At 39.6% G+C, this 12,387-nt stretch overlaps 1 protein-coding gene across 1 annotated transcript in view; it reads right to left on the minus strand.

Annotated features, from left to right (window-relative positions):
• The window catches only part of DSCAM (DS cell adhesion molecule), a 605,868-nt gene that overhangs the window by 288,049 nt on the left and 305,432 nt on the right, over positions 1-12,387 (minus strand). Inside the window, exons 5-7 of the mRNA XM_036849729.1 lie at positions 11,690-11,968; positions 7,412-7,687; positions 460-756 (exon numbers count right to left, since the gene is read on the minus strand). Of these exons, the coding sequence (XP_036705624.1) occupies positions 460-756; positions 7,412-7,687; positions 11,690-11,968 (852 nt within the window). The remainder of the gene's footprint in view (positions 1-459; positions 757-7,411; positions 7,688-11,689; positions 11,969-12,387) is intronic.

A 12,387-nucleotide genomic window follows, 5' to 3' on the forward strand; every position in this document is an offset into this window, starting at 1 on the left:
AACTAGCTGCACTGAACAGTCATGCTCTTTTGGTGAAAACTCTGGTAGCCATTCAGTTGTTTAACCCTCTCTGTACACTAGGTTATGAAGATGGAGGTTATGCCATGTTGCACTGTGAATGTCAGTTAAATACCAGGTACGTGAAGGGTTACCATGGACACAGCAGAACGGAAGAGGAGGAAGGAAAGAGCATGCACAGCATAAACCAGGAAAGGAAAGCTCCAGTGGACAAGTCTAAGAATAAAACAAGAGAACACGCTGACTATAGAAACCAAAACGCCATCTCCAACAGTAACCCAATCACTGCCATTCCTGAGTAGGAAGCAGAGGGTAGGACATGGGAAGCGACAGTTAATCCGTTTTTGGCATTCCAAGACTCGGCTCTCGGTGCATGCAGAAACCTTCTTCTCCACTACAATGAGTTATGTGTGTTTTTTGAGGAGCTGATTTGACAAGCACCTCTTACGTTTATTCGAGCCTGGTACAGGACGACTCCCGCCGAGTTGTTGGCAGTGCAGCGGTAGACTCCCCCGTCGCGGACCTGAGAGCTGGAGATGTTCAGGTAGCTGACCACGTTGCCCTCGGACGTGATCATCTGGCTGATGCGGTGACTGCCGCCCTTGAGGATGGGGTCATCGTCCAGGGTCCACGTGATCGTGGGCAACGGTGTTCCCTTCACGTTGCACATGAGGGAGACAGGCTCTGCTGGACTCACCACTTTTTCACTAAAGGCAGAAATAATTTTGGGAGTTCCATCTGCAGGAAGACAAATCACGGAAGGAAGTGGCACATACAAATAATTAAACAACTTCCGAGTACTTCTATTTAATGATTAGGATGTGGATGCAGTGCTTCTCAGACACGACTCAAAAGTCTGGTTTTACTGATAAAGCTAAGTTCCAATCAGGACAAAATTTCATTTTCCAAATAAGTAAACACAGCATTAGCAAGCTTTAATAATTTTCTTATATATTTCTTGATGAAGTCGTAACAAGAAGAATGATAATGCAACTCAGATGTTCATGGTAAAAAATGTCATCTCCCAAGAAGTTTATAATTCAAAACTGGTATATCCCCACCCTAAGTTATAAACATAGAGGAAATCCACACACTCCCAATGGTCACTTTAGCTTTCTACTTCCCCCAAGTTAATTAGGGATTGCTCAACTGGGGAATCGTTTTTTATTATTATTTTTTTAATTTATTTATTTTTTGCCTGCTTCGGGTCTTAGTTGCGGCACACGGGATCTTTCACTGCGGTGTGCGGGCTTCTCTCTAGTTGTGGCGCGCAGGCTCAGTAGTTGTGGCACACGGGCTTAGTTGCCCCGCAGCATGTGGGATCTTAGTTCCCGACCAGGGATCGAACCCATGTCCCCCTGCATTGGAAGGCGGATTCTTTACCACTGGACCACCAAGAAAGTCCCTCAACTGGGGAATTGCTTAGAGGAAAAAGGAACTAAGAGATTGATTATCTCATCTTTATAATTTTCTCGTAAGAAATCATGTTTTATAGTTTGAATGACAAATAACTGCATGTGAATTTTCATGAAGGCCTTGATAATAGTAGAAGCTAAATAAATTTGACACTTTCAGTATTATTAAATATCTCCATAAGTATCTTTTCTTTCTTTCTTTTTTTAAAATTTATTTTATTGAAGTATAGTTGATATATAATGTGTTAATCTCTGCTGTACGCAAAGTGATTCAGTTATACACATATAGGTTCATTTTCATATTCTTTTCCATTATGGTTTATCACAAGATACTGAATATAGTTCCCTGTGCTCTATAGTAGGACCGTACTGTTTATCCATTCTCTATATAATAGTTGGCAGCTGCTAACCCCAAACTCCCAATACATCCTCCCCCCACCCCCCTCGCCCTTGGCAACCACAAGTCTGTTCTCTAAGTCTGAGTCTGTTTCTGTTTCACAGATAAGTTCATTTATGTCATATTTTAGATTCCATAAGTATCTTAAGTAGGGTGGCCATTAATTTATCATCTAACCTGGGATACTTTTGAGAATAAAACAGATACCAGGAGAACAGGCACAACTCAAGACTGTCCCAGGCAAACAAGGAGCTTAATCTTAGGAAAGTTTCCATAGCAATTTCCACTATTTTTGACAAAGATCAAATTTTCAAATTCCATTATTTTTCTATCACATATATTGACTATCTCCCTCATGTTATATGGTAGTAATCACAAATACATGTTTCTTTATACATACATATATATGGGCTTCCTTTAAAGAAAAGAGAGAAAAATGTATGGAAGTCAAAAGAAGGAAAAGTTACCAGTGGGTCTACCAGCCGCAGGCACTATAAATCAACATCGTGATGCTTTTTTTTCTAGGCGTAGATAGGTCATTTTGACATAATTGTGATCACATGCAACAGGATTTCTGAGTCTGGTAATAAACCTTGCTGGAGGAGATGTTAAAAAAATTTTTTTTCATGCTAATTTCAAGGGTTTAACCATAGTGAAAGATAATGATTAACAGATTTTTTTTTAGTTTTTAATTTTAATTATAATAATTATATGTATTCATTGTTGAAAATTTTGAAAGTATATATAAACAAAAGAAAAACTGGAAATAAAACTGAAGCTATCTTGCAATTCCATCACAGAAGGGTAAGTGTTAACATTTTCAAATATCCCTGAAGAAAGAGTTATTCATCACCACAAAACCCTGAAGCCTGTTTCTGTGGCCTGAGCTGGGTTGCTTCCCTAGAGCCTTCTACCATCTTTTCATTTGCAAATTCCTGAATCTTAACTTCTTCATTCCAACTCAATGTTTTGAGGCTGGAGAAGGCCTCCAAGTATTTTTTTTTTCCCCCAGATGCATTCATAAGTAGCATATTTCAAGGTCCTTGGATTGCAAGCATCTTTCTTTTACTATCAAAGATGACAAAAGTAACTTCATAATATTAAAATAAAGAACCTGCGCTTTTGCCCGTAGAACACTGCAGACGTGACTTCAACATGCTCTACATTTAATTTACAGAGAAGTTACATGTGACGCTGATCCTTACTCTTCGTACATAACCAGCTGCTGGTGTTTGGGAATGTTCAGGTTATTTTATTTGACCTTACAATTCAACGTATTTGTCAGGATGTGTTTAGCTGTGAATTTCTTTTCACTGATTTTTACACTAAGCACTGAAATCTCAAGTCTTTTTTTTAAATCTATTTAGGAAAGTTTTCTTCAGCTACACTTTTATTTTTTAGATAAAATTTACTTACAGTTAAATGTATAGATCTTAAGCGTACAAACAGAATGAATTTTGTTAAATATATATACCTGCGTAACCACAAAACGATCAAGATAAAAACCATTTCCATCACCTCACAAAGTTGCTAGGGGTTCTTTCAATCAATCTTTACCCACCACAGCTGATCAGGTTCTGATTTCTATCACCGTGCATTACTTTTGCCTGTTCTTGGCTTCAAACCCATGTTTGAGTGTGCCCTCTTTACACACTCATGTAACCTGTCATAACCGCGGGACAGTCAGCAAAATTAGGAAATGTAACTTTGGAACCTTACTGTTATCTAATGCAAAGTCTGCCGATTGACCAATAACGTCCCTTACAGCTATTTTCCCAAGTTCTATCAGTTTCACACCTTACATTTATTTGTGGTGGTTCCTTAGTCTCTCTCTCTTTTTGTTTTAATAGATCTTTATTGGAGTATAATTGCTTCACAATACTGTGTCAGTTTCTGTTGTACAACAAAGTGTATCAGCCATATGCATACATATATCACCATATCTCCTCCCTCTTGCGTCTCCCTCCCACCTTCCCTATCCCACCCCTCTAGGTGTTCGCAAAGCACTGAGTCGATCTCCCTGTGCTATGCTGCTGCTTACCATTAGCGAACTATTTTACATTTGGTAGTGTATATATGTCCATGCCACTCTCACTTCACCCCAGCTTCCCCCTCCCCGCCATGTCCTCAAGTCCATTCTCTATGTCTATGCCTTTATTCCTGCCCTTACCCTGAGAAAACCATAATTCAAAAAGACATGTACCACAATGTTCATTGCAGCACTATTTACAATAGCCAGGACAGGGAAGCAACCTGAATGCCCATCGACAGATGAATGGAGAAAGAAGATGTGGCACATATATACAATGGAATCTTACTCAGCCATAAAAAGAAACGAAATGGAGTTATTTGTAGTGAGGTGGATGGACCTAGAATCTGTTTTTAGTCTCTTTTAATATGCAACATTCCTCAGTCTCTGTTGCGTTTCTTGACTTTGACATGTTTGAAGTTACTTTGTAGCCACTTACTCAAATTCAGTTTGATATTTCCTGGTGATTAGATACAAGTTTTGCGTTTTTGACAAATACCATGGAAGTGATGTTGTTTTCCTGTCCTTATTGGCCATTTGTGTATTTCCTTTCTTAAAATGTCTGCTCAAATCTTTTTTCCATTTTTGTGTTAGACTATTTGCCTTTGTTATTGATTTGTAGGAGTTCTTTATGTCTACTGAATACAAGTATATATATAATATATACATATATACTGGATACAAGGTATATACATACACATATACAAGTCAGTACAAGTTTACTTTTACATGTGTATATGTCAGATATCTCATAAATTACATATAATGTTTGTCAGACATATGTATATACATAGTATACATTATATATAAATGTCTGTGTTAAATATTTTCTCTCATTCCATATTTGCCTTTCCATTTTCATATATATTTATACATATATTAACATTAATCTGTACATGCAAATTTATACATATGTATATGTACATATAATTTTAATCACATCTACTAAAAGTTAAAATTATCATTCTTCATGTGAAATGGAGGAACTCTGAAACAAATGATTTCAAAGAATTTAATTTATATTCTGTCCATTGTGTTATTCTATCTATTTATGTTATAAACTCTATAACACAATATTGTAATTGTGTAGTTGTTTGTCAATTGCTGTTTAAAGAAATTAAAAGAGAGAAAACAATTTTGCTAAATGTTTACTAACATATTTGTCATTTCTCGTACTCTCATGCTATAGATCTGAGTTTCCATTTTAGGTCATTTTCTTCACCCTGAATGACTTCATTTACCATTTCTTAGTGTGCAGGTAGGTCTTCTGGCATAACATTCTTCAAGCTTTTGTTTATTGAAAATATCTTTATTTTGCCTTAACTTTTAAAGACTATTTTTGATATACATAGACAAATATATTGATAGTTTTTTTAAATGTTGAAAAGAATAAGTTAAAAAAATTCATTTCAACCTCATTAAGACTGTAGTTTTTGCATTTCTCTTTGTGTTCTAGGTTCCCCACCTTCCCTCCCCACCAGCACTGCAAAATATCCTCAGGGGAAATGTGGTATTAGTGTAGAAATCACCTAATGTTTTCCCCTTCTTGCAAGGGTGAAATTCTTTCTGCCTGCTTTTGGGTGTTTCCCCAGTGTCTGCAAACAGTTTCGCTTTTCCCAAAGTTCAAAATTTTCATCTTCTTGCAGGTTAGTCTGATACCTGCTACTCCATCATTTCCAGACATAGGACTTGTTCTTATTCTTCTTTATGATTCCATTTTCTGGTCTGATCTTGAACCTATAATTATTAGATTCCATTTTCTTTAAACTTCCATTCCAATTTCTTTGTCCTCATAGGAAATATTCCAAGATTCTACATTCTGTCAATGGCCATTCTTAGTTCACGGTATTGTGAGTTTTTATAATCCATGTTAATCCATAGCTGTCACAGGAGGTTACGTCGTAACAAGGATGCTAGTTAGACACCATTTTAAGGCAGTTACTGGCTATGCATTTGTAATTCTATTTCTGCTCTCTTTGGCGACATTAGCATTAGCATCTTTCAGACGAGAAAAAATAAAGTGAAGCTTCTTGTCCCAAATGGAAACTGACATGCAACAAATAAATCCGTAAGTAGGCTCAATGGGCTCCTCTGCCCCCTCTTTTTATTCAAGCGACAGGCTTTTTTGGAGATGAAAGCAGACATTATTTTCCCAGTAAGACCTGAGTGTCTTTGAAATCTTTCTTGCTGTCACTCTCTGATAACCTCACCTCCTTCGACATCATTATGGATTATCAATATGCTCTTTAGGTTTTCTTCGTCACAGGAGATGGTTGCCAAGGTAACCAGCCCTAGACAGGTAATCTCTCCCTTTTCTACAAAGAATCTAAAAATAGTGACTATGTGAGGACTACAGGGCACCATCATTAGCAAACTGGCTCTGTGCAAATTGATTACTGTCTGCACTTAATTATTATGTGGAACACAGTGTCAGGCTTTTAATATGAGTACCGTGCCTTCAGCTAATTTCGCCTCTGCTTTAAAATGCTCACTGTCTGCAAGGAAATGCTCGAATCAAAATAAGAATGTCATTCTAAGCCTGTTTCATATCCTCTTAGCATCAAGAGATATTTAAACTTATTTTCATATATAAATGGATTTTCTTTTTTCCTCCCTTAGGCTATATGAAACTCATGCAGTTATTTTAATCAGTTGATAACAGATGAATTTTAAATTATATAAGAAGGCACAATTTCCAACAAGACATGCAAATACACAGATAAAAGCTAGTTCAATTATCTGTTGATAAACATATGTCTCTCGCTTGACTGTTACCTTGATAGCTTCTTTCCCTGGCTGATTGATAAGCTTGAAGATGTAAGTAGGCAGCAGGCAGTTAAGAAAAGAAAACAACATAACATACCTAAAACCTATTATGATAACACAAGGTAATTCTTCAAAAATTCCATTCACCTAAATCTGTGACTCTATGGACCCAAATAGACAACCCCTCAAACCAGAAGCCATTTTTTCACTCCACCAAGCACTACATTGAAATGTTGCTCTGAACGTTGCCTCCAAAGTTGTGCTTATCAATTTTGGGGGAGCTATTTTCCCCTCCGGGGGACACTTGGCAATGTCTAGAGACATTTTTGTTTGTCACACTGGAGGAAGGCACTGTTAGCATCTAGTGAGGGGAGGCCGCTCAACATCCTACAGTGCAGAAAGCTGCCTTCCAAAGCAAGCACTCCTGAGAAACCCTGGTCTAGAGGACAATGAATTGTCAACCAAACCATAAATCTCAAGTTTCTAAGGTCTATATCTTGACAAGTAACTTTAAACACGTGAGTGGGCAACATTTATGTTACTTAACTTTAAGTTAAATCACGTTACTTATGTTACTTCTACCATAGACAATGTTCATTTCACCAGAACTTATTCTTTTCTTTGCCCAGTTGAGCTTGAGAAACTAGGGTGGAATTATTAGCTGGTCAGATAGACAGAAACCTTAAAACTGCGAGTTATGAGCAGTGTTTCACCCTTCACTCTTGCTCTCGAGTGCTCTGGGTTTGGGCTCTTTTTTCGCTGAACCCTGTAACGAGGCCCACTGACCTTCAAGGACCACCTGCACATAGTCTTGAGCGGACAGCCTGTCCTTGCGCACAAAGCACTGGTACGCGCCCCCGTCACTTCGGACCATGTGATCCATTATAAGGTTTTCGTGGTTGATCCCTGTGATCCTCACATTTTTTCCAGGGTTGACGACTTCACCGTTTCGGTACCAGGAGAGTTCCTGGTCCTCACTTCCTGTCACGCTGCAGGACAAGGAAACCTGGCTGCCCACACTGCCTTTAACTTTCCTGGGGCTGATGGTAGCTTTCAGTGGCTCTGGAGTTTTGGGGAAGAGAAAAAAAAGAAGGTAAAAAAACATCACACGTGTAGAGATCATTGCAACAACAGGATGGACTTTTGACAGGCAAAGGCATCTTCGCAAGCACTTTTCGCCCATTTGTCAATATGTCAAGGTGGGTTTTTTCCTCATACAGGGCACTGAATGGTCAAAGATATGAAACTGAGCTGATAAGTTAATAGGTTTTACGAAAGTTACACAGTCTTAATTTGGGACTTGTAAATAGCACTAGGTAGGCCTTCTACCTATAATACTCCAAGAGTTAAGGCAGCAGAGGGATTTAGAAAGAACATTTTTTTTTACAGTTAATTTACCATGTACAATTGCCATAAGTGATAATGTGTACAGATTTTCTGTTGAAGTAAATTTCTTGTTAAGACTGTTATCTTCCTATTGCTTTTGTAGGGAATGACATTGCAAAAAGAAAAAGAAAAGGACCTTAAAAAAAGAATGCACTCCATATATTCTTCTTTCAGTATTATTTCATGGTGCGCCATTTTGTTTGGGAACACCCTCATTGCTATTCGTTTTCTTTTTTGCTCTGGGCTTCTTTCACCGTATAGCAAATAGACTGACGTGGCTCAGACTGCTTTCTCACTGAGTAAATGTGAGTGTTAACGCACTGACGGTAAGAAATGCAATGTGCTGGTTGCCAGCAAGGACAGAAATATTTGAATATTTAAATCCTGTTTGCCGCTTCCCAGCGTGGCACAGATGGGTTTGCTCTGGGCCATACTCACTCCCCTCCCCTATGTGGCTTAACCAGGGCCAGTAACTCACGGCTGTAAGAAAGCAGGTAGATATTAGGATTCGTGACCATGAAACAGGGTTTTTTTCTTTAAAATGAGGCTAACTTCTTTGGATAGGTGGTAACTCTCATCTTTGACTTCCTATGTTTTCATTCAGCAAACCCAATTGAATGCCGTAAGCATTTATTGAACATCTACTATATGCCAAGGATGGGGTTAAACTCACAGGTGAGACAAACATGAATAACATTTGTGGTGCCACTAGCATGTGCCATAAAGCTACCAAATATCTTTTGAACATTAGTTAAGTCAGTCTTCCCCCAGTCCTGCAAGTTTTGTGTTATCATCTCCATTTTACAGAAGAAGAAACGATTATTCAGAGAGATCAATTAATTTAACCAAATCCATTCAACAGGTAAATGGCAAAAACCAGTTGTTTACCCCAGTTATTACTGACTTCTTGTGTCACCACATTGTGAAGTCTTTAAGGAATTCAGTCTTCCAGATGGATAAGACAAATACAAGAAGGAAGATAGTAACCCCAAGCGTCCATTAGAGACGTACACTATGTGGAAGAGGATCGATAGAATGTCCTCAGACATCAAGGATGGATAGGACTGAGGCCAGCTGGGATGAAGAGAGGGCCTCGTGAAGAGTGGGAACTGCAGGAATTAGAGCATGAGGCACTGCCAGGTCTCAGGAAGAGTTTTGGATCAGTTTGGATGCAACACAAGGTCTCTGAACGAGAACAGTGGGAGAAAAATTACACAGGCAGTCTGGGACAAGATCACAAAAGACCTCGAGATTTTGGAATTAAATCAGAGGGAGCTAAAGAAAGCTTTCTAGAATTTTTAGCAAGTAAGTGCTATAGACAAACACATTTTTAGGAGAATCCATCGATCATACTGTGTTGGACAGATGACAGCGGGGAAACTGGTCAGCAAAGGGGCATTGCAGATGTCTCGTTGAGGTGCAATTAAAACTCGATCTAGTAATGAGAACCTACTGCATAGCACAGGGAACTCTACTCAATGCTCTGTGGTGACCTAAATGGGAAGGAAGTCCAAAAATGAGGGGATATATGTATACGTATAGCTGACTCACTTTACACAGCATTGTAAAGCAACTATACTCCAATGAAAATTAATTTAAAAAACAAAACAAAACTCGGTCTAGGACTGGGTGGAGGTGGAGAGCACAGCTGAGAAACACAGTGAGATACGATCTCTAGGACTTGGCAGGACTTGGACATAAAAGAAAAGTCTTAAAGAGGATCCAGGACTTAAAGTTTGCATTTGGAGGGTTCGAGGCTGAAAGATGTCTAGAATAACAAGAGGCTGGTAAATGGTAGAGAGATGGTGGAGAGAAGTTTGGGATACTGTTCTTTGGAAGTGCCAGCTAAGCATCTGATATAAAATTGGGAGACACGCTGCTCACCTGACACTCAACAAGGAGGCTGAGGCCGAGCATGCAAATTCAGGGCTGTTTTCAGAGGGGAGGAACTTGAAGCCATAAAATAAAAGAGGGCACCAAAAGAAAAGAGACGAGATAGAACAGAAGAAGTTTCGGAATTTGGAACCCAGGAGCATCCTCTCCGCCTGGAGAAGAGAGACCAAACAAAGGGAATATTCAGAAGGGAGGATGGGAGCATTAGAGACATATCTGGAACTTTTCCAGACGTGGCAGAGTACAAAGATGAAAACAAGCACAGTCAGAATTAAGACTTTTCCACAAATAACTTTTAAAACGTCGACAGTGCTAAATGCCTTTAACAGAGAAAGCAATAAAATATTCTGAGCCTTGAGCAGGAAATAGGAGGGAAACAGGGGATGTTTTGAGAATGAGGCATTGCATTAGACTTAGAAAGATGGGAGGTTTTAGACATTCAAGTATTTGAAAACCATCTTACATTACATGAGGAGGGGGCAGCGTGACTTGCAATTAGGGAAGGAACAGGTTTGTACGGGAACAGGAAGAAGTCAGATTTCACAGGAGTAGGGTTGTTGGAAGAAAAACTATGAGAAGTATGACCGTACAGCTTTACTTGAGATGCTTTCCATACTATCCTAAGATATAAACTTTATTCAACAGAAACTGGGGAGCCACGAAAGGTGGGGTTGAGCCTGCATATTGGAGTGATTCTCATTGGCTGTCCAATGCTGCATTGTTTCGTCTACAAGGTTCTTCAGCCATCAAAATATAACCGTGCAGACATCACCCTCCTTTTCTTTCTAATCGCAGCCTAAGCATGTTCGAAAGCCATTTGCAGGACTCAGTCTGGACAGCTGATTCCAGGCAGTCATTGGGATATTTATTTCAAATGTACTCACTTGGGCTGGTATTGTGCTAAAGCTGTCTACACCCAGGGTGACACTGAAGAGGCAGTTCCATAAACAGGCAGAAGGCTGGAAAAAAGCCAGGGTAAGAAAATGCCTCCCTTTTCAATGTCAGACTCGTATTCAGTTTGTTCAGTTCAGTTCATCAAATTTTTATGTATACAGATATGCATGATAGCATACTGGCAACTGAGAGCCATATATTTTGACCAGAGTTCTGACACTCATTTCTGGCCACGTGATCTTGAGTAACTCACTGTGATTTGGTTTCTGCATGAGCAAAATTAAGGCTTTTCAACTAGGTTAGAGCGCTTCCCCCTGCAATCACACCCCTCCTTCTTCCGAGTCTACCTTTGGCATCCTTCTCAACATCTTCCTCACATCAGTCACTACAAATCAATTAGAGATGAGATATATCTACCATACTTGGCCTAAATTATCTATAATATTGAGTCCAAGTCCAATATTTGGATAATTACAACCTTATATACAGCCCTCTATAGAGCTGATAATAGCCCCATTTAGAAATTTAAAGCAGCATCTGGAAACAGGCCAAGGACAACTGCTTTGATCTGATCACCACTGCTTTTGCTGACAGCACCACCCTACCCCTCTCCCTCCACTAACTTGCAGACAGGCTGACCATTCTGAATTCAACAGCTAGGTAATGTTTCAACTCAGGTAATGTTATCTTGGAAATATATCCTGTGGCTCCCGACTCTCCAGCTGTGTAACCTTGAGAAGTTGGAACCTCAATTTCCTTGTCTGTAAAATGGGGCTACTGTGGGTCTCAGCAGGGCTGCTGTGAGGATTCGTGGGGGCTACAGAGAAAGCCCGGAGGTCGGCTTGTAACAAGAGCTCCACCCTCACCACTGCAAGTTACCATCCAACTTACGTTTCACGTACAGGCGGCCTATCACCTTAGCAGTTCCATATCTGTTGGACACTTCACACACATAGCTGCCTGAGTCTGAGGGGCGTGCATTCTCAATAAGCAGCCCAGTCACAGTCTTCTGGAACCTTCCAGAAAGTTCCAGGGGCATGTTGTCCTTCAGCCAGCGGTAATCTGGCTCGGGGTGGCCGAGCGCTTTGCAAGGCAACTCCACACGTTGCCCCGCCATGGCTTTGCGATGATCAAACCCATCCAGTATGGATGGGGCTGAGTTCGCTGGGTCTGCAGAAGAAAAGAAAAGCCTCTTAGATATGAGTTAAAGTGGTCATTCGGAATCATAGGGCCTTGTGTATAATTCATATTCTATGTATCATTCCAACTATTGATACAGATCTTTAAGATTATATATATATGAACAGAAAAAAGCACTATTCATATAAATTTCTTTTTCTCAGAATTTACAAAAGGTTGAAGCAGTTATATCACTAAAGAAGATATACAAATGACTGATAAGCACATGGAAAGATGCTCAAGTATCATTAGCCACTAGGGTAATACAAATTAAAACCACAGTGAGATACTACTTCATACCCACTAGGATGGCTATAATAAAAAACACAAGCAAGGGCTTCCCTGGTGGCACAGTGGTTGAGAATCTGCCTGCCAAGGCAGGGCACACGGGTTCGAGCCCTGGTCTGGGA

This window comes from Balaenoptera musculus, chromosome 4, assembly GCF_009873245.2.
Source record: "Balaenoptera musculus isolate JJ_BM4_2016_0621 chromosome 4, mBalMus1.pri.v3, whole genome shotgun sequence".
Taxonomy (NCBI): Eukaryota; Metazoa; Chordata; class Mammalia; order Artiodactyla; family Balaenopteridae; genus Balaenoptera; species Balaenoptera musculus.